General features: G+C 39.4%; 2 protein-coding genes across 8 annotated transcripts in view; one reads left to right on the top strand and one right to left on the bottom strand.

The window, feature by feature from the left end:
- Positions 1–6,003, bottom strand: part of LOC126354178 (uncharacterized) — a 29,646-nt gene extending 23,643 nt beyond the window's left edge. The window contains exon 1 of one of the 4 annotated variants that reach the window (XR_007565274.1): positions 5,915–6,003. Coding sequence is in view for 2 of the 4 variants with exons in the window: in XM_050003623.1 (XP_049859580.1) it covers positions 5,594–5,612 (19 nt within the window). In the remaining 2 variants the exon portion in view is untranslated. The other 3 variants (XR_007565273.1, XM_050003623.1, XM_050003622.1) reach the window with 3 other exon arrangements.
- Positions 5,921–23,752, top strand: part of LOC126354177 (caprin-1) — an 87,394-nt gene continuing 69,562 nt past the window's right edge. The window contains exons 1-3 of one of the 4 annotated variants that reach the window (XM_050003617.1): positions 5,921–6,167; positions 6,881–7,073; positions 11,489–11,731. In XM_050003617.1, the coding sequence (XP_049859574.1) occupies positions 6,957–7,073; positions 11,489–11,731 (360 nt within the window). In that variant the 5' untranslated portion in view covers positions 5,921–6,167; positions 6,881–6,956. Of the gene's footprint in view, positions 6,729–6,880; positions 7,074–11,488; positions 11,732–23,752 lie in introns of all 4 variants that reach the window. The other 3 variants (XM_050003619.1, XM_050003618.1, XM_050003620.1) reach the window with 3 other exon arrangements.

Here is a 23,752-nt window from a genome sequence, read left to right on the forward strand (position 1 = left end):
ATGTTTTCTGAAGCCATGCTGATTACGTGTCAATAGATCGTTCCCTTCGAGGTGATTCATAATGTTTGAATACAGTATATGCTCCAAAACCCTACTGCAAACCGACGTCAATGATATAGGTCTGTAGTTAAATGGATTACTCCTACTACCCTTCTTGAACACTGGTGCGACCTGCGCAATTTTCCAATCTGTAGGTACAGATCTATCGGTGAGCGAGCGGTTGTATATGAGTGCTAAGTAGGGAGCTATAGTATCAGCGTAATCTGAAAGGAACCTAATCGGTATACAATCTGGACCTGAAGACTTGCCCGTATCAAGCGATTTGAGTTGCTTCGCAACCCCTAAGGTATCTACTTCTAAGAAACTCATGCTAGCAGATGTTCGTGTTTCAAATTCTGGAATATTCCATTTGTCTTCCCTGGTGAAGGAATTTCGGAAAACTGCGTTCAATAACTCCGCTTTAGCGGCGCAGTCGTCGATAACAGTACCATCGGCACTGCGCAGCGAAGGTATTGACTGCGTCTTGCCGCTTGTGTACTTTACATACGACCAGAATTTCTTCGGATTTTCTACCAAATTTCGAGACAATGTTTCGTTGTGGAACCTATTAAAGGCATCTCGCATCGAAGTACGTGCCAAATTTCGCGCGTCTGTAAATTTTAGCCCATCTTCAGGATTTCGCGTTCTTCTGAACTTCGCATGCTTTTTCCGTTGCCTCTGCAACAGCGTTCGGACCTTTTTTGTGTACCACGGGGGATCCGTTCCATCTCTTACCAATTTATGAGGTATGAATATCTCAATTGCTGTTGCTACTATATCTTTGAATTTGAGCCACATCTCGTCTACATTCGCATAGTCAGTTCGGAAGGAATGGAAATTGTCTTTTAGGAAGGCTTCTAGTGGTACTTTATCCGCTTTTTTAAATAAAATTATTTTGCGTTTGTTTCTGATGGATTTGGAAGATATGGTATTGAGCCTAGCTACAATGACCTTGTGATCACTAATCCCTGTATCAGTCATGATGCTCTCTATCAGTTCTGGATTGTTTGTGGCCAAGAGGTCAAGTGTGTTTTCGCAACCATTTACAATTCGCGTGGGTTCGTGGACTAACTGCTCTAAATAATTTTCGGAGAATGCATTTAGGACAATCTCGGAAGACGTTTTGTGCCTACCACCGGTTTTGAACAAGTATTTTTGCCAACATACCGAGGGTAGGTTGAAGTCCCCACCAACTATAACCGTATGAGTGGGGTATTTATTTGTTACGAGACTCAAACTTTCTCTGAACTGTTCCGCAACTGTATCGTCGGAGTCTGGGGGTCGGTAGAAGGAGCCAATTATTAACTTAATTCGGCTGTTAAGTATAACCTCCACCCACACCAATTCGCACAGAGTATCTACTTCGACTTCACTACAAGATAAACCACTACTGACAGACACCAACACTCCACCACCAATTCTGCCTAATCTATCTTTCCTGAACACCGTCTGAGACTTCGTAAAAATTTCTGCAGAACTTATTTCAGGCTTTAGCCAGCTTTCTGTACCTATAACGATATCAGCTTCTGTGCTTTCTATTAGCGCTTGAAGCTCAGGGACTTTTCCAGCGCAACTACAACAATTTACAACTATAATTCCGACTGTTCCTTGATCCAAGCACGTCCTGCAATTGCCAAGCACCCTTTGACATTGCAGCCCATCCCGCACTTTCCCGAGGCCTTCTAACCTAAAAAACCGCCCAGTCCACGCCACACAGCCTCCGCTACCCGTGTAGCCGCCAGCTGAGTGTAGTGAACTCCTGACCTATTCAGCGGAACCCGAAACCCCACCACCCTATGGCGCAAGTCAAGGAATCTGCAGCCAATACGGTCGCAAAACCGTCTGAGCCTCTGATTCAGACCCTCCACCCGGCTCTGCACCAATGGTCCGCAGTCGGTTCTGTCAACGATGCTGCAGATGGTGAGCTCTGCCTTCATCTCGTAAGCAAGACCGGCAGCCTTCACCAAATCAGATAGCCGCTGGAATCCAGAGAGAATTTCCTCAGATCCAAAGCGACACACGTCATTAGTGCCGACATGTGCCACCACCTGCAGCTGGCTGCACCCTGTGCTCTTCATGGCATCCGGAAGGACCCTTTCGACATCAGGAATGACTCCTCCCGGAATGCACACGGAGTGCACACTGGATTTCTTCCCCTCCTTAGCCGCCATATCCCTAAGGGGCCCCATTACGCGCCTAACATTGGAGCTCCCAACTACCAGTAAGCCCAACCTCTGCGATTGCCCGGACCTTGAAGGCTGAGAATGATCCTCTGAAACAGGGCAGGCAGCTGCATCTGGCTCAGCCAGAGACAGTGCCTGAAACCGGTTTGTCAGACGCACCGGGGAGGCTTTCTGGTCAGCTTCCGGGGACGCCTTTCGCTGCCTGCCACGCCTTGGAACGACCTCCCAATCAACCACAGGCGAGGGCTCAGCCCCACTGCGGGCAGCAACCGGGGCAACCACAGCGGCAGACCGATCTGGGGACAGACCTAAGGGAAATAGAGGCATGGAAGGGAGTGAAATTGCGGAATCATCAGTCTTTTCTGCAGCAAGTGAAGCAACACGATTTCCAAGCAGTTGCACCACAGGATTGAGTCGGAGATCTTGTCTCCCTGAGAAATGTAATGTTAAAAAGGAGCCAGAACAAAAAGCTCAAGAAGTTTTAGAAAGGACTTTATCCAATCTTGGAGTTGTTGTTGCCAGTCACTCTTAAGCTCCAACTGCCTTTTCGTTCAATTGTCATTCAGGTCAATTGTGTAAAGCCATTTCTGGGGTGACTTCCGGTAGTATTGCAAGATGATGATGATGATGATGATGATGATGATGGGGACCGACCAAGAGGACAACCAGCTGTTCCTAAACCCAGGCCATAAGCAACATGAAGTTGCAGTTCAAACTTTGAGGCTGAGGCATTGCCATTACCCACACCCTCTTACAATCTTCACAGACATGTGTAATGGGGGTGAGTGTAAAGCTTGTTTTTATTTTTCAGCCAAATGCATACATGAATGCGTTGTACAAATGCAGCTATTACATAAATTGCGCAGGTGCAACTAAATCTTATTCCACAGGTTACCACAAGAGATGCATTTGTATTATATCCATTGTTTGACTCCAGTATTTAGAACTAATTTACCATGTTTAGCGTAATTCTAATTTTTTACTATGACAAAGTGTTCCATTAATGCTATAGTAATAGTACCCCAGACAACAAGCGTTTTCTTTGAACCGCAATCAGCATGGTAGTTTCTACAAATAATGCTAAGCTTGTATCTAAATACAATATGAATGAGATTCAACAATTCACTTCTGTTAAGACGCAAATTTAATTGATCCCTTAAATCAAAGATAATGACGTCGTTTTGGAAATGGCAACGCCTTGGTATAATAACTGGATTACTGCCAAAAGGAAGGTAGAATCCACATTTGTTAACTATGAAACAGAGATTAACTGTTCCTTAGACATTCTGCCACACAAAACATTGATTAGGTTCAAACGTGGCTGGTTTGATTTTGGCAGAAGTATCCTTCATACCGTATTTGGTACTTTAACAAGCAGAGACCTATTGGAAGTTAAAGACAAAATTTTAGCCCTTGAACAACAGTCTAGTACGAATTCAATTAACCTGTCCATAGACATAATTGTATTAATGAATATGTAAGGAACCATTTCTAATCACACAGTTTTTATTGAACAAATTGTCAAGTGATTTATTACACATTCCAACATGAGTTGTGGTGAGATGAATGCAACCATCCAAACTATTTGAAGAATCCTGTGAGTACTCACTTAGAGTTAAAGACTATTCTTTTAAGAATTACTTAAAGTCTATTGAATGCTACAATTGATGCTCTTAACTTAATAACAGCTCTAAAAATGATTGCTTAAGCAATGTATTATTGCACCCACACCAATTCTTACAGTTATTACTATCAATTGAACATTAGATGCAACATCTAATATGATTTACTGTTAATTCTTACAATTTATACGACATCTTCTCTGATGACTGAAGATGAATTAATTGTTACTGTAACTATACCCATGTCTACTTCAAAGCATAATATTGAAATGCATAAAATTTTTACTTATCCTGTCATGTGGCAACAAGCAGGCCTTCTCAAGTGTCAGATAAAGGATTATTTACTGATCAGTAATCATTGAAGGTATTTTTTATTTCTAAATGAACATGATCTGCATATATTTGAACGTAGTCATAAGTTAATTTGCCCAGAATTGGCAGTATTTTTAGATAGTAGAATGTATAGCTGTGAGAAAGCATTGTCTATGAATAATCCTCCAAGAGACGACTGATCTAGGAAGTTAATGCAACTGTCTCGGTCATTTCCTAAATAATGTTCTGAAGGTACAATTCACTCTCTCAATTCGACTTTTGATGTCACATTGAGATGTAAAATTTCTGATACACCAGCTCAACCTTTCACATTCAAATTAAATGATAATGGATTAATTTTAAATGCCATCCACAATGATTTACCATGTGATTTGTCTGATATGCCTTACATGAGCAAAACATTCCCTGTCCAGTTTTCCCCAAAGATAATAGTTTAATTACAGATATTCAAGAAAATACAATGACTACTAACAATGATTTAAATATGTTTCAAGCAACAAAGAGGATTAAGTCTTTTGGATCTTCAAGTAATGTTAATCCACGCTTAATTATCAGTATTGTGTTCTGACTTTTTTAAAGTTGTCTTGTGTCTACAGTGTATGTCATATACCAAGTTCTGATCACTACCAAACCATACTGTGTCTGCAATGAGATAAACGTTCATGATTCCCGGAAGGGACAGGGACGGGGAGGGGGACTGCTATTATGTAACTGTCAGAGGTTTGGACGCAGCCACCATATGTAAGTATGAGTGTGAGCTGGTATTACTAAGGAATGCTTATGAACTGTGGTATCAACATACGCCAGCTGCAAGCATCTCCACATACACAGTAGTTGTGTTGCATCACTGGCTGCCTGCATGGGCAGAACTGTTTCCAACATACGTTGTTTCGACACAGAATTTTCATTAGTTGTGATCTTTCGTTGTTCACATTCATTAACTGTTGCCTGTTATTTGGGTATTAGTTAATCAAATTAAGTGGTTTGTCTGCAATACCACAATATTCTATGTTTTAATAACTATCTCATGTGATACTGAATAAAATGCTTTGTTTAAGTCTACGAGTGTTGTACAGGTGGTCAGTTTCCTTTCAAAAGCACTGTGAATTTCAGTTATCAGGCTTTCAATAGTCTTTAATGGTTAATTGATTAGTGTAACCGTGATTTTTAAGGCAACCAGAGGAAATGCCATCATCAAGGATTTTATTTGCACGGTACACTAGAGGAGTTCTAATTTCTTTAATTATAGCCTTAATTACAAAGTCACTGAATCCATTGCAGTCTTCTGTTCTAGAATTGTTATTCTACTCCGACTAAATCTTTTATTTGATTTATTCTGTGAATGCAAAAGAAAAGCTTCCGCATCAGTTAAATCGACACATTTTGGAGCATGGGCATTTACTGAATTTATCTCACCTGACTGTTTTGACGCCATGTGTTTTGCTGTTTGTTTTAGATTCCGGAAAACCTTATAGCAATAAGTTCTTCACTGGTTACTTGGACTTAACTCACTGAGGAAATACGGACAGAAAAAATGATTTGTGACCATTGTGTACTTGACGAAATGCCTTATTTGCAACGCTGAGAGTATTCTATGATATGACATCACATAATTTTATAATGTGCTGTGGTATTCCGTATAAAATAATTATCTTCGACCCCATTCTAGGGTAACTGCATCCACGACTAATATTGCTATTATGGTTACGTATATTTAACGCCGGGAACAGTATTTACCTCATTTAATTTCCCGCATTCATATGCATGAAACAAAGACATTGCTGAGATGAAATGTTCAGAGATATGGATCCAAAGCAATTATCTTGGCGGCTGAAACCTCAGCCATTGTAGTGTCATCGCCGAGTGGGTTACGTTACAGTAATGTTTCCAAGCATGTATTCCAGCTGATTCCAGTTCACGTCAGAACTGCAATGTCTGAAGTTTGAAGAAACATTTGTTACGAAAGATATATCATAATACATGAATCACGGTGATGTATCGATATTATATACAATGCATATCGCTATAATGCAGATTGATATTAAAGTCCATTAATTAATTCGCAGCCGAATAGCAAAAATGCGTTTTTTGTGGTTTAAGTATTTCCAAATAACAGAAATATGAAAGTAGTCAGCCTTCTCTTCAGTAGTTACGATATAGAGTTACAGACGCTGGATGCTAATTTGCATAGTAAAACTCTAATTCAGATTTTTTTAAGTGGCGCTAAACAGCACAGATGATTTAATAAAATGCTCTATCTCTGTTGTAAACTGTTCCAGAAAGAGTTCAAAAATTAATTGCATAGGAGATATTTGTAGCAGCTATGTATTTCTGCTATCAATTTTTTAAATAGAGCTAAGTGCATATCGAAGTAAATCTTCGCTGATTCATACCTTTTTATCGATCATGATATTTTCCTTTAATAACTGTTGAGGTAGAAGTAATGTATGACGTCACTGTTGATAAGACAAATTAATCAGCTTTATTTGATGTTTTTCCCCGACTGTTGATCTCTGCCGAGTACATCACTAATTCAGTAGATATATTTTCGGTACTGTGCTACATAATTTGATTAAAGCTTAAGTTCATTTTAGAATTTAACGCAGTGTTTTACTCGCTCATAAACTTTCACGTGTTAATATTTTCAATTTGGCGCTCCAATGTGCATATCCGCAATGTGATTTTCACCTGTTTCCCCAACAGGTCCTCTATCGATAGAATGCTGTAACTATCTCTTCCACTGAGCAAAAAGTACCAGCAGAGTTGTTGCCAGTGAAGGATGCCTTCTGCCGCTACAGCGAAGTTAGAAAAACAAGCCTCTACGGAGGCTGTTGATCCTATTAAACAAGTGATTATAGTAGTTGAACATAAAATAAGAAACCTAGAAAAACGGAAGGTATGTGGATTTCAGATAACATTGGTATAGTTTATGTAATAAATTAAATCATTTAAAAATGACATTTCAAGGGGCGCAACGGCAGCCATGTCTAGTTTTACCATGTGCTCTAAACTGAGTAGCCGAAGTTAAAGCAACGTATACTCATCATTAGAAATGGCATATATGTACAGACGTATTGTTGTTACATTTGACAGTCGCAGTATAATACACAGTTGGTTATATCGCTACGTAAACGCGCTGTTAACAGTGAAGCAGTGTGGAAGAGCTCAGATCTGTAAATGATGTTTGAATAAATAGCCGATGTCCAGTGAGGATAGGGATAGTATTTCAAATACTTTCTTTTGCAGTAATGCTACCCAAGTCTGAAGGCGATTTGTTGCTTGCTTATACCGTCCTAACTTCTAACTAAGCATGTGATCTAACCTCTCATCTTTTCGATAAACGAGGGTTAAGTGATCAATCATCACGGGGAAATATTAAGGTTTTTTTGTACGACTTGCTTTATGTTGACGCATTTGACAGCGTAAATTCTTTTTAGGCGTGCTAGAAATCTTGTAATATCTTTAAATACGTATATACATCTCAACAGAAATGTTGGTTACCCTAAGAAGAGAGTGAAGGATCAGTGTCTACTTGAAATTGGAATACGCAAGGGTTACTAAACCAAAAGTATCACCATTTTGACTTTCCAATGAGGAGGACTAAAATAAATAGAATGCAATCATAAAGCTGCTAGTTGCGCAGTTTGTGTTGCGATTCTGTTAAAGGTAGCTGGCCTTGCTTGCCCTCAGTGTAAAAATTTCAACACTCGGCCATATTTCCGTTTTAACGGGGCGTTAAAATGATAAAACAGTGAGTTGTCAGACGTTTACAAAAAAAGTAAATATTGTCACAAAAAGATCCTCTGCAGATCAAATGCTACACTAGCTACCATCACTAATCACACTTTAGCGTGGTTTTCCCTTTCTCTCAGCTACCTCATCATATTTTTTTGGCAAAGTGTGGATGGAAAATATTAGTTCTGTTGTTGATCATCAGAATTGCATGTGCTCTGGTAGTGGTCCTTTTATCAGCAGAGATATTGTAAAAGCAAAGGATTTTTTGTCCATTTAGATTTATTAGTGTAAACAATGTAAAAAGTATGGTCCCTTATTACTGTTTATGCCACTTTCAACTCAATATCATAAAGGAAAGGGACTGTTATTAAGAAGAAATGAAAATATAGGCCTACCCTTTTTATTTTAAAGTAATTTACTGCTCTGTAAGCATGAAGGTTGCTCATATTCTGTACTATGCCAAACTTTTTCAGAAACAAAATATTGGATTGTGTGCGCCAAGTCTCATTACTTCAGTTACATTTGTTAGTTGTAATTTCTTTCTGTTTAACCGAAAGCTACAAAATAGGCAGGAAACCAAAGGGAATTAAGTTAGAGTGACACGAAATAATCTAAAAGATTTACTGATGAGATTGTAGTTCTGTTAGAGATGGCAAAAATCCTTGAAGAGCAATTGAAAAGAATTGATTTCATCATCTAAAAGAGAGGATGATGATGAACATCAACAAAAGTAAAACAAGGGTAATGGAATGTTCTTGAATTAAATCAGGTCATGAGTTAAGTAATTTAAGACGGCTAAAAGTAGTGCCGATTTGATACTTCAGCAGCAAACTTAACGGAGGCTGAAGGAGGGAGAATATAAAATGCATCCTGGCAGTAGTAAGAAAAAGTATATAACCAAGATGTTCATTATTTTGCAGTTATAGTGTGTTACTTTTGCTTGATACTACAATTAGTACTTCATCAAGATACATGCACAAGAACTTAATTCGTCTGTTTTCATGCATTTTGTTATCTAAAGCAATGTTACATCTGCCATCGAAACAGACTGACTGTTTGTTAATTTAACTAAATGTGTGTACTGATTAGATTATTGATGTCATGATTTTATTTTTGTGCCAATCCACATAAATTCAACCAGAGATCTGGACCCCACAAAATCTATATATAATGTTCAATCTTTTGTAAATAAATTTCATTTGTGTATTTAAGAACAGTGGTTGATATTTCAATTTAGAGAAAGAATAGGTGTTGGAGATACAAAATTAAGGACATTATACTTATACTACTTAAAAGAACTAATGTGAGAAGTGCAGAGTTGCACCATGATTTTGACTCCATGTTGAACTGCCCCAGTCAGGAGGTGACTTCAGTATACCACCTGTAATAGGACCATGCCTAGTAAAATGTTTCCAAATCACCCTTCAGATTGATGGCAGCTTAACAAAAGAACTCTGGTATTGCAGTAACAAACCATGAAATCTGGACTTTCTTCAAATACCACATGTGTAGCTTACTAAAAATCGAATTAATATTTAATTTTGTAGCTTAAAACTAACGAGGTATTTAAGTGGAAATAGGGAAGCGTCCGAACACGCCCATCTGCTTTGACCCATGACGTCACAAATATGGCGTAAATGACCTTAAACCACGATTCCAATGTGGTGCATATAATTCCGGTACATACACATTATGACGACGAAAGTACATCGAAAAACACACACACACTCCACAAAAAGCCTAATGAACTAACGGGACAATCGCAGGAAATGGGGTGTTTTTGGGTGGGGGCAAACTAAATATAAACAAATTTAGACACCCACTCCCATACAAAACCACATAAAACGAAGAAAAAAACAGACATCACAAAGCTCCCCAAATACCACTAAACACGATATCATCTGGAATCGGACACTTCCCTTCACCTATATAGCTCAACAGCAGCTCCTGATCTCATAAATTAGAATCAAACACTTCCCTTGGTCTATATAGCACAAAAACATCTTCCGATACCAACATACTCAGCCACACTTTGTGATCGAACACTTTCCTTGACCTGCGCACTGTTAATTTTATCCGTCATATCCATTCCTCAACAAAAACAACCACCAATTAATTTTACGATCTACAGCGAACAACACTAAATTAACCTTCACACAAAATCGTTAACTCACTGAAACGAATTAGACTACATACACAGCAGACACTCGAAGAATTCTGGATAATGTATAGAAGCAAACTGAGCCCATTACACCACACAAACAAAAACCCTGAACATACCACCAGAGAGCACAACATGACGACATCTACAAACACGCCACACTCACAAGCCAAATTCTGCGCTGTCATGACGCCACACACAACACCCGTACGTCAAGGGTCAAAGCCGATGCATGGGAGCGGACACTTCTGTCGACCCATTTAAGTTATCAGGTACCTGAAATGTAAACTGCATGTATTACTTGAGTAAACACAATCTTTATTTTTGTTGGATTAATAACCATTCTTTTTGACACAGGATATGAATAAAATAAAAAAAAGCTGTCAAAACAATCAGCTAAGTTGTGGGAAAGCAGAGTTCAATGATAGCTTTCATTCATAGTTTTTCTCTGAAGATTAGAATTATCACATCATAGGTCATTGTATACTCCTCCAGAAGACATCCAGGTTGCGTCCTTTCTTAGCATACAATCAACTAGCATGTCTAACATTTTAGGATTTTGGTAAAGATAAAAAAAATATTGTGGGTCATTTTTTTTTATCGAGAATGCCAACTTTGAACTTCTTAAATCGGTGGTCTTACTCAAGAACTGGAACAAGCTGATAACTTCGAGAACCGGGGTTATTGGTTTCAGCAATTGAACCAATTCAACTTCAGTGGTGCTCTATTTTTATGAGAAGATGTGTTTAGAAATTGTTTCTATACTTGGCAACACTCAAGGAGTGTGGCTTAGGCCCATATTATTGTAAAGTGTCAGATATTTTATAAAAAATCTTTGACAATGCACTGCGATACTTTCCACACATTTTATGAGTGTTAGTGTGGGCCCTAGCTTGTATAAAAAATTATCAAAGAACCTTGACAGTGTAATATAGACTTCAGTCGCAGACATTGGATGATTTCTTAATTACCAATTTTTTCCCCTAAACATGGGCATGCCAACATACAGGTGGTTATTCAGTTTGTGACAGTATTTTAGTTGCAGATTAAATGCATCAGTAGTGCAGTTATATTTCCTTGAAAATCTGCAGAGCAGAGGTGGAAACTGTATAAATAATAAATTGTCACATGCAATATAAACAAGGCTTACATGGAGTAAAATTTAGTTCAACAAGCACTTAACAAATATAGAGGCCATGAGCAAAGATTGTGCTGAGCATTACAAGTGAATATCCATCAATAGAATAATATACCTTGCCTTTGTTTTTAAAATTCCTATCATTTTTTATAGAACTTTAATGTGAGAATTTTTTTCTGAAAATCGAAAATCACGCATTGGGGCTCCTTTTGAATGTGCAGTGTATATGTATCTGCATTAGTCTCCCACTGTATTAATGTATTTTTGTTTTTGACAGAGAAAAATAGAATCCTATCGTGAAGAAGAGAAAAATGGTAAAGTCTTAAACAGTGACCAGCTGAATGCTGTGTCAAAATTTAATGAAGTACAGCAGACTCTAGAATTTGCACGTGAATTAAACAAACAGTTCCAAGGTATTGCTGCAGATGCCGCTAAGCAACAAAAGAAATTGGCTCGGAAGGAAGCATTAGAGAGGGCACAGCAGGAACATGCAAAAGTTAAAGAAATTCTTCTGGTCCAGGTAGGAAACCAAATGGTCACATTATTGTTCATAACACTGAGGTGATAATTCTATGTTCAACTTATGTATTCTGTAGTACGTGGTGCGATTCACTATCAAAATATTTCTTTGCTTGCTTCTATTTATTTTTTAAAGACTTAAGTCATTTATGGCTTAACTGCTCATTTTTCAGCCGTTTGATAAACTAAAGAAATGTTTGGTGGTGGTGGTGGTGGTGGTGGTGGTGGTGGTGGTGGTGGTTGTTGTTGTTGTTTATATTCATGTATCCATTGCTTTTGTAAGGACATTGTACGTCTCTTGATAGTGGATAAAGGGAGATAGTATTGTTTGATTAAAACAGCACAACCTCAGTTATTTTATCCTTACAGTGTAGTTTAGTTTCCACAGTTCCAAATTGCTCTGTGGAAAGAGCTGTTTGTGCTGCATCAAGGGTATATTTTGATGTACTAACATGTCATTTAAATCTGTGTATTTAGAACAGATCTTTGTATTGGCCCAATATCTGTCTTGGTTATTCTGCACACGTTTCTCTTTGGTTTTGTAACTAGAAAAAAATTTCACTATCAGAGAACTAAGTTAAAGCTAAAATGTGCTGGTTGTTACATAGTGATAACAGGGCTCACGTGATGTGCTGATAACATAGTTGACAGATATCTTTGTGTGACACCACTTTAACTATCAATACTCATTCTTAGGAACTGTGTTTTTGTGCAGTTCTCAGAGACACCATCTAAATTTAAATTTGTCATTTTTCTTTTTTCAAACTGAAATGTGGGGAGTTCTTTACATTATGTTCAATGTAACTTTATTGCATAAAGACCAATTGTAAACATTCTTGGGTTTTTCCTTTGCTTTATCCACAGTAAATTTTCTTATTTTCTCAATGACCATAATGACACTGTTATCAGTATCAGCAAAGAGAATTTACTTATGACGCACAGTATCAGAAACAGTATAAGCTACCCTGAGGAACTTCTATTTTAATTTGTTTTGATTATAAGTGGTCCAGTAAAAGTTACGGGATACTGTGGCGAGGCAAGCTGGGATAATTTTAATTCCCCTCTTGTTTGGCCATCTGCTTCCTTAAATTCGACACAGAGGACAACAAACAAAGAAAATAAAACACGCAGAACCGTTACAATACTTGCGTTTTGTTCTCTCCACTTGTGGCCTACTTCTTTTTACTCTATTATTTGGTAGAATATTAGGGTGAACGGCAGGAAAAGCATTAGACGGAGTTAAGAATGTGTGTGTGACCCACATATTCTTTTAAAGAGTATCAGGTTGTTCTATTTTGATCCTTCTGGAGAACACTCAATGTGAAGCCAGGTGTCACTCTCTAAACTACAGGCTCATTTCTCTACTGCTACAATTCTCAAAAACAATAAAATTGATTATGAAAGACTAATAAATTAATTGAATAAATGCAGCGTTCCAAGTTAATCGCAAACTGAATTCCAAAATGCTGGATGCACAGAATTAGTGAAGGTAGAACAATCTGATGCTCTTGAAAAGCTTCAAAGTAGAATAACTACTCTCACGTTTGTCCCTTATGGTTACATCAATTTGGAAAGAATTGCCATATTTACCCATGTATGAGACAACAATGTATACAAGACAAACCTCCTTCAAAGTAGCTCCTAGAGAAAAAAAAATTTTAACATATTCTGGGAATCAATATTACAAACTGTTTTATTGACAAAGTATCTGCTTAAAAAAAGCACTATACCTATTCTTAATTTATGCAATTTCCTGATTTTCTACATTTTGATAATACAAGGAGAAATAAAACAAACAAAAAGTAGTAGTTTACATAAATTTGTGGACTGTTTTCGTTTGTACCCGTTATGTTTACCAAAATGTTTGTAGTGCCATTATATTTAATCATCATCCTAATAGCACAGCTGTAAAATTTATACACTGACAAGCGAAAACATTATGAACACCGCCCACTGTGACCTCGGATGCCACCTGGTGGCGTTGTGGGCACATGGTGCGGTAACCAAAGTATGTAAGCAGAGCAGACATGGATGGGTGTTCACCATAGTGAAGATACAGGCTGCAAAATGGAAAAATCAATTGAGATAAGAGACTTTGATAAAGGACAGATTATTATTATTATTATTATTATTATTATGCGGAGCCCATGAACAAGTGTCTCAAAAACAGTTAAGCTGTTCGAATGTTCACAAGCTAGTGTCATGAGCATCTATGGAAGGTGGTAGGAACTGAAAGTATCACCAGGTACTAATTGGTTGCTTGTCCACAGCTCTTTGCAGGGTGTGGGTTTCAGATGCTTGTCTGCTCTGTAAATTTGGATGGACGGATATATGTGGGATTTCTGCCAAAACAGCACAATGCTGGTGCGAGTGCAATCGCTTCAAAACATGCCATTCATTGTACATTGTTGAATATGGAGCTCTGCAGCAGACAACACCTATGTGTTCACGTGTTGACCCAGCTACATCGTCAATTAAGACTGCACGGATCTTCGGCTGAATATTTTTGCTACATTAGATTGTTGGTCATCTCCACGAATGCTGTCATCGAAGTGCATGGCAGCTCGAAATGTGCAGTGCGCCATGGACGGAGGCTGGTGGGAGCAGCATTATACTATGAGACATTCTCTTGCACTTGCATGGAACTGATTGAAGAAACGCTGACAGCTGTGAACCACCTGTGTCCCTTCATGCTTGATGTCTTTCCCAACTACTTTCAACAGTATGATTTAGTATCTTGGAGTGAACTCACGTTTATGTCTCACCGAGCAAATCCACCTTACAAATCCATGTGGGTCACCATCAGGTGCCACCACAACATATGCAAGTCAGTGACCAATTATTAATGTCAATTACATGAACTATGTGTAGACATCTAATACCATATACCTCCAAAAACTTACCAACAAACTTTTGGATCCCTGAGAAGCAGAATCAGTGATGTATTTCATGCCAAAGACAGACAAACAAGCTATTAAATAGGTCATAATATTTTGACTCGGCAATGTGTATTCGTTGTCACAAATATTTGGTTGGTCTTCCGAATGTATTGAGATTGCTGAGGTTGTAGTTACAGTGAGACCTGAGAACACAGCTGTTTTTAGAGTAGATATGATTTTGCTTCTCCACTGACGTGAGAATGTTAAAACGACTCTTTCTTCCAGACGTATTGTCTGCCCAATGCACTCATCGGCTGAATAAGACCAGCAGTTGATGCACTCCCTTCTATTTGTCATACGTCACAGTGTCAACAACTTGTAGAACGAAACACACAAGTAAACCACTGGCCCCGTCTAGACTTTTACCATTTCCCACAGAAATTAATACTATTTTTGAGTATTTGTCCAATTTTAAAGTCAGTTCTGTTCAGTCTACAAATGGATTCAAGTAAACTGCTGTTCAAAGGCTGTGGATGTTCCTATAAACCATTGATATGCGGTACAGATTCCCGTGGTTGGCAACACAATGTAATTTGTTGCTTGCCCACTAATCCCCTCCCTGCACTTGACTCAGTTCTCAGCTGAGAGGGTGCCACTCTTCCTGTTCCAACCTTTTACGTACTCTGTGCTTGAGCAACTGTGAAACATGGATTGCAGTATCATCCAGGGTGAAAGTCATAGGTAAGAACAGCAATTAATAGTAAATAGAAGAGCACCACGATTCAAGTAGTTCCTCAAACATTCACTCATCCTGCGATCAATTAATGTCTGTTGGCAATATCTCCACAACGGGCCTTGCAGCTGTAACCTGTTCTTGCAATAAGACCGTTTAATATTATTTGATTCGTTGGACATTTCATTCTGGATTAATTTTCCTTCTTGTTTCATCCTAATGTCACCATTATGTTCCAAAACTGATTAAAAGCTGGCAATGTTTTTACCTATTTTTGTAATATGGGAACAGTGAATGAATTCTCATTTGTGACCCACTTAGTCAAACATTAGTCTCTCATAATTTAATAAAATATTTGTCTGGGTTCAGAATCAGTTTTTTTTTTTTTTTTTTTTTTCCCCCCTTCATTTTCGGGTTTACATTGTATCTTTATTTGAAAGGCAGTGTTAATTTGTGTATGTGGTACCCATACATGTATGAGAGAACTTTCATTGCAAGCCTGTTTAAATACACGAGTTCATAAGACGATAGAATTTAAAACTATTTCATCCTGTATTTCATAAAATCATCAAATTTTAAGCAGACCAATAGATTGTTGTAGTGACTAGTTCATAGTTCCTTCCGTTTCCCTTGCACTAGTGCCACGCATGTCAAATGTCACGTGTTTGAGCAACGTCGATACTGTATAAAGTGCTTCAGTGTATCTGGAGAGCTAGAGGCTGTTGGAATGTGAGTATTATTTGCCCAACCCTGCCCTTTAAGATTTTTCAAAATAAATCTGCATGTGAATCAGTAAACAAATCTGCATCTATAAAATGCCCTGTACATATTCTGTTTGAAAACATAAAAATGGTGACTGTTAATTTGCAAATATGACCCTGTATTTTTCGAATGACAAATGTGGGAAGAACATTCTTACTATCTGGTACATACAGTAACTGTAATAGAATCTTTATTTTGTGCAGTTGTCATTGTTTTTGTATAGTTGTATGACAGGAGAATACATTAGTTGATTTTGTTTTGAGTCAATTTAAGTTACATAGATGGTTTGGTTAGGTTTGTCGCTATTTGGCACTCAGTCTATGCCTAGATCAAGTCTATCAAACTTGCAAATATCAAGAAATGTGCTCAGAAATAAGATTTAGGGCAGGTTGTATAGAGAAGTATAATCTGCAAGGAAAATGATTGCAGATCAAGATGAACCTGTAAATTTGTGTTGTATAAACATTAACCTCAAGTCATTAATTGCCAAGACTTAAGGTCATCTGTGACTGGCAAAATTCTGTGGATCAAGTAAAGTTAAACTGCAGTCATCAAGTTGCAACCTTGTAGCATTACAAACACCTTTTTGTGCAAACAGTAGATAAAAAGAAGTAAATAGTAAAAATGTTTTAACACAAAAAGTTAAGTAAATACGACTTTGCTTCTGTAACACTGCCGAAGCTCCAATTTTTTTTTTCAATCTGTAAGCGTAGATTACGGAAAATATTGGTTATGTAAGTAATGAGTGCAGATAATGACTGATCTCGTAACAGTTCTTGAAGGCAACTTGTAATTAATATTACATTCAGATTTTTATAGGCACTAAAGCAGGGATGGCCACGATTTCGACTTGGGGGTCATGCATGGGCAGGAGGGGCAAAATGCTCTGTTTCGCGGCACAGTTCTGCCGCCGCCACACTACACTGTATTGAGCGTGAAGAGGGGAAAACTGAACGTGCCGCATTTAAATGACTATATGTTGGCAGATACAGTTGTTACCTGGTACAAACTGTTGGCATACATACATATGCAGATAATCCAGTTTCCCTCTCATGTTGCCATATATTCGCACTTCTGCAACCGTATTATGGAGACCCTAAAACTATATCGTAGGGAAGCAATGTAAACATCCTGAAAAGTTTCAATATAAAAAGATTTTTGTTGTTAAAACTGGAATTGTCCTGCAGGTCAATCAGTTACATATGCATAGGGGCACTTTCAGTTGAAAGGGCAAATGGTCTCAGAAAGAGCTTGAAAATAGTTGCAAGATCGACAGTTTCCTCAAAACTATCCTTGTGTTTCATTCAAGGCCATAATGAATTCTTCAAACCTCATGTTTTACTTTATGCCATGTGAGCTTAGGAAAGTGGACTTTCAGAATGTGTGCCTTCTGCAATGCAGTTTTTTAATGCCACCTCATTGAATAGAAAAGAAGTTACCTTGCAGTGTCTTACTGTGCACAGTGTTCAGTCAAGTCCACTTAAAATGTAAAGTCTGAATCCATTCTGAATGCTCTAATTTTTGTTCCTGCGCTCCTCTTTTTTTTTTTTTTAATTCAACAATAGCAAATGTTAAATCCACAAATCATTCCTGCCATGTGCCTTGACTTAAACATACTTTGCAGTTATATTTGAAGTCCCCATGCTCTTTGTTCAGTTCCATTTAAAACTGTTGCAACTGATTGTGGAATAATTTGTGTGCACCAGAAATTTTGCTGTTTGTACCACTAATTTTTTCATGTACTCCATGTGTGCGAGTTTAGCATAAAGTGCTCCTTAATGAACGCAATGAATCTTGTCTTTTGATCATTGTCATTGTTTGCTCTTTTACTGTCAACTAAATCTTTAAATTCTTCTTGCACACTATCATAATGGTTCAGAGCAAATATGCAGTACCTGTCACTTAAGCAAATTGAGAATTCTCATCCTGTCTTCTGTCATTCCATTTGTTTCAAAGAATTGTGACAATAGTTCACCAGATACTCCCTTTTGTGCAATCAGCCTGTGAACATCCGTCGTACCAGGAACAAATAGCGAAGGGTAAACAGTACCGACACCTTGACTGCCGAATGTTGTGCTGACTGAAAAATGCCACAGCTCAGTGCTGAGTGAAATATCCTGCCATTCTGGGTAGTTAAGTGAAATGTTAAGTACAGGGAGTTCAAAAGCAGCCAAACATGGTTGAAAAAGTTTTAAAGTAATATTCTCTTTGCTCAAATAACTAAGTGCAAAATTCATGATCAGTTTTAACTGCAAACAAAAGTGCTTAAACTGCTGTGACAATTGCAGACATATTTATGAACAATACTACTACTAGGCATAAGTCAGTTACTAATTATGAGGTTCTAGCTCAGTGGTGGCATTTTGCAGTACAGTCTAGAAAATTTTGGGGCTCAATCTCAGGTCATTTCTCGGAATGGCTGAATTGTTTAAATTTGCGACTAAACTAAATGCACGCGAATAATTGAAAAATACTCATAATTGAGATATTTTCAACATGTTATTTTGTTTATAAATTTGTCTGTGTCCTGTGCATAGTTACTGTGCGCCTGTTTATTTCTTAAAGTAGTCTGTTATGTTGGTCTGCTTCCGAGAGGAGTTGACATTTTTGATGCTACATTTTGAATTCTTCCTAGAGCAATGTCATTGTATTCTGGCTTGTTTACTCTAAAAGAGAATTAACACTTTAAAATGTGTTGCAGTGACTGACAAGGTCACTACCATCGTTGTGAAGCTCCGGTCACAAGTTCGATGTCACTTGTACTGGAAGCCATGTTCCCGTGCATCAATCTTCATACACTAATTAAAGTTTTCCTAATTGACATCTTCAAAACTATTTAAACCCAGTGCCAGATTTATTATATGTGCAGTTATTTCATCATCACTGACACCTTGAAAATCACTTATTCTATATCATGAAAGAATTTTCCTGAATGTTCAAACTAGTTGATGTGACTTGACTTCCAGCCAGGCATCAGAAATCCTGTGTATGGAATCTAGAATTGTCAGCATTCTTCCAGAATGCCACCAAATCCTCAACTAGCACTCTCACTAGACCAGCCTGGTTGCACAGTTTTCCCGATGGATTTATGCAGTGGTCCAGTGGCTGTAAAAAGGCAGTCACTTCGGGAGGTAAAAACTTGGTTAAGATGAGACCGTCATGGGATACGAGAATCCTGTTGTTGAGTTGTGAAGGGGTGTTATCAAGCAATGGCACAGTCTTCTTTGCCATTCTGTTCTCTTGTACAAAACACCAAACTTGCTACACAAAATCTATGTGGAGCCAGTCTTAGAAAGTTACATTGTCCATCCGTGCTCCGTTTTGGTTGTAAGAATGCACAGGGAGAGTCTTAGCTGAGATATCCTTGAATGCTCGGGATTTTTTCTTTGCCAATCACTAGTAGTTTCACTTTGTCCTTCTCAGAAGCATTAGCAGTGCTCAAAATTGCAATTCACTCTTTAAATGATTTATATCTAGGAATGCTAACCATGCTCTTAAAAGCAATGGTTCTGGTTGGTAGACGTTTCCAATGCATACCTCTGCCTCTTAAATACTGGGGCCGCCACACATTTCGGTGTGGCTCATGGTAGTTACATGTCCATTGATTTATCAATTTGCAGCCCAGGACTTCTCCCATCTATCCACTGGAGAGCACATGACAACGTGTGTGGTAGTGACCACTTCCCCTTCTTCCTGTCACTGCCCCAGCGTCAGACACATGGATGCCTGCCCATATGGGCTTTGATCAAGGCGGACTGGGGAACTTTCACCTCTGCTGTCACTGCTGAATCTCCCCCACACGGTAACATTGATGTGATGGTTGAGCAAGTGACTAGCATAATTGTTTCTGTGGCAGAAAATGCGATCCCTCGCTCTTCAGGCTGCCCAAGACTTACGTCTGTCACTTGGTGGTCGCTGAAGCAATTAAGGACTGTTGGCGAGCTCTACAGCAGCATAAGCAGCACCCTTCCCTGGAGCACCTCACAGCCTTTAAACAGCTCCGTGCCTGTGTTCGCTACCTGATCAAACAACGGAAGGAGTTTTCAGAGAGATATGTTTTCACCATTGGGTACCACACGCCACCTTCCCAAGTCTGGGCAAAGATCAAACATCTTTTCGTGTACCAGGCGCGAAGAGCTGTCCCTGGTGTTACCATAAATGGCGAGTTATGTACCGACGCAATCACAATTGCCCGAGCATTTTGATGAGCACTTTGCTCTAGCCTCTTTGTCGGAGAATTACCCCCCAGCTTTTTGCACACTCAAACTCTGGCTGGAAGGAAACATCCTCTCATTCACTACATGCTGCAGTGAATCATAACGTCCCATTTACAGAGTGGGTGTTCCTCAATGACCAGTAAAAACCTGCTTCATGTGGATAGCTATCGGCCCATCAGGCTCGGCAATGTTCATGGTAAGCTGCTGGAATGTATGGTATGTTGGCGATTGTGTTGGGTCCTGAAGTCATGTGGCTTGCTGGCTCCTGTCAAGGGGGCTTCCGTCAGGGTCGCTCTACCACTGATAATCTTGTGTCCATCAATTCTGCCATCCGAAGAACCTTTTCCAGATGGCAAAACCTTATTGACGCCTTCTTTGACTTATGTAAAGCATACGGCACGACTTGGCGACGACATATTTTTGCCACATTGTATGAGGGGGGCGGGGGGGGGGGGTGTCTCTGGGGACCACTCTTGATTTTTATCCAAAATTTCTTGTCGCTCTCTGTACTTTGTGTCCTAGTTGGTGACTCCCATATCCATTAGAATGGAGTCCTGCAGGGCTCTGTATTGAGTGTGTGTCTGTTTTTGGTGGCCATTTACAGTTTAGCAGCGGCTTTCGGGCCCTCTGTCTCACCTTCTGTGTATACAGACTACTTCAGCATTTTGTACTGGACCTCCAGTACTGTTGTTGCTGAGCGGCGCCTCCAGGGAGCCATCCACAAGGCACAGTTATGGGCTCTATCCCACATCTTTCAGTTTTAAGGCGCAAGGTCTTGTCATGCACTTTTGTCGGCATCGTACTGTTCATCTGTAACCTGCACTTTACCTTCATGACGATCCACTCACTGTAGTGGAGACATAACAATTCCTATGACTGGTTTTCGATGCTCGATTGATTTGGCTCCCTCATCTTTGTCAGCTTATGCAGAAGTGCTGGCAGCACCTCGGTGCCCTCCGTTGCCTGAGCAACACCAATTGGGATGCTGATTGCTGTATGCTGCTGCAGGTCTACACAGCCCTTGTTTAATCTCGTACTGACTATGGGAGTGTGGTTTATGGTTCAGAAGTGCCTTCAGCATTGCATTTACTTGACCCTGCGCACCACTGTGGGATTCGATTAGCGACAGGAGCTTTCAGGACGAGTCCGGTGATGAGCGTACTGGTGGAGGCTGGTGTCCCTCCACTGCAGATCACACGTGCAACTGCTCGCCTGTTACACAGCACACATTCATAGTTCCGTTGAGCATCTGAATTACTATCTCCTTTTCCTGCCTGCGGCAGTCCATCTCCCGCATCGGCGGCCCAGATTGGGGCTAACGATTGTGGTTCGCGTGCAGTCCCTTCTCTCCAAACTGGAGTCCTTCCCTTTACCACCTCTACTTGCAATCCGGTCACATACACCTCCATGGTGTACGCCTCGGCCGCAGCTTCGTCTGGACCTTTTGCATGGCCCTAAGGACTCCGTTAACCCTGCCGCTCTCCGCTGTCGCTTCCTCTCGATTCTTGACGTGTTCCAGGGCTGAAGCGATTTACACAGACAGCTCAGTGGCTGATGGTCACATAGGCTTTGCATATGTTCATGGAGGACAAATTGAGCAGCACTCCTTGCCCGTTGGCTGCAGTGTTTTCCTTGCAGAGCTAGCGGCCATATCTCATGCTCTTGAGTACATCCACTCATGCCCTGGCGAGTCATTTCTCATGTGTACTGACTCATTGAGCAGCCTACAAACTAGTTACCAGTGCTACCCTCTGGTAGTGTCCATTCAGAAGTCCATCTATGCCCTGGAACAGTCCCGCCGTTCAGTGGTGTTTCTGTGGACCCCAGGACACATCGGAATCCCTGGCAACGAACTTGCCGACAGGCTGGCCAAATAAGCGACGCGGAAAGCAGAATGGCTGGCTTCCCCTTTTTATTCTTGTGGCCAGCCACTGTAATCTGCTTTCATGTTTTACTCTATTCTGTTTGTTGCCTCTCTCTTCTGTTTCTTGCCTCTCTCTGTTGTTTTTTTGTCCTCTTTTGTTCCTTTTAGTGTTTGTTGCCTTCCCTTCATTCTTGTGGCTTTTCTTTCCGTTTTGTGTTATATGTTTCGTCCTTTTTATTCCCACATTTGTGGTATAGTTTTATTAAGAACAATGGACTGATCATCTCGTAGTTCGGTCCCTTCTTCCACCTTTAAGCTAACCAACCAGTGAGAAACTCTTCCCAGAAGAAATCGGCTGCTACCAAGTTTGAACTAAGCTGCGTTCCTTGCACAGTAACTTCCTGAATCCCATGATGTTTGAATCTGATTAGCCATCCAGCCCCATTTAACCATAGAGCTCTATGAAAAAATGGCTTTTTCGCCATACTGCATGTCTGAAATAGTGGTACCTTCTGCTTGTTTTTGGCAGCATCTAGGCCGTCAAATGTAGATCTAATCATGCTGTTTCGTGCAGATGGTCTGGAATTAGAATTGTATTTCCTTACAAAAAGCTTATTCCTTTTAATGTCCCGGACAGTCTCCATTCCAGTGCCAATATTAGCACTTAGTTTTGCAGCTGTTTTCCCCTTCTTAAATCTTCCAATTAATTCTAAATTTTGTTTTAATGTTAGTGCCTTTCTTTCGTTTTGCCATCATATCTCTTAGAAATTTCTTTTAAATTGATTCAGTGACACATGCTGATTACCATTAAAAAAGTACAGTTTTCTTAGTGATTGGTGTTGACATCCTATTTAACATTGTTAAATCCCTTCTCAGAAAACTACCTAGAACAGATAGTTAGGAAACCTCTAATGATGGAAATATGTTGGATCTAATGGCAACAAATAGATCTGATCTACATTAGGATGTCCACATCAAACCTGGTATCAGTGACCATGATGCATTTGTGGCAACAATGATTTCCAGAGTACAGCAAAAACAGGCAGAAAGATATGTGTTCAGTAAACTAGATAAAAAAATCAATAGTGTATTAACTTTCAGCATAGGGCTGGAGCATATACACTATTGCTAATTGTTTAAAAGAACAGTTGACCATGTACTGGATAGATATGTACCCAGTAGAACAGCTCATAATGGAAGGGGACCTCTGTAGTATAGTCACTAGACATTGAGATTACTGTAATACTGTGTAATAGGTGTAAAACAAAGCAGAGAGAGAATATGGTAAATGAAATGTGTTAGAGGCACCAAAGTTACTCTCCTGTCCAGTCCACCGAATGATGCTGGAACTGAAATTGAGGGTAGCAAAGCAAAACCTGAAATGCTTAATACAGTTTTCAAATATAAAAGAAATTATTCAGGCAGTGAAGGGAGACGAAAATTTAATAGTCATGGGTGACTGGAATTAGAGTGTAGGAAAAGGGAGAGAAGGAAATGTAGTAGGTGGATCTGGATTGGGGCTAAGAAATGAAAGAGGAAGCTGCCTGGTAGAATTTTGCACAGAGCA

This window comes from Schistocerca gregaria, chromosome 3, assembly GCF_023897955.1.
Source record: "Schistocerca gregaria isolate iqSchGreg1 chromosome 3, iqSchGreg1.2, whole genome shotgun sequence".
In the NCBI taxonomy this organism is placed as follows: Eukaryota; Metazoa; Arthropoda; class Insecta; order Orthoptera; family Acrididae; genus Schistocerca; species Schistocerca gregaria.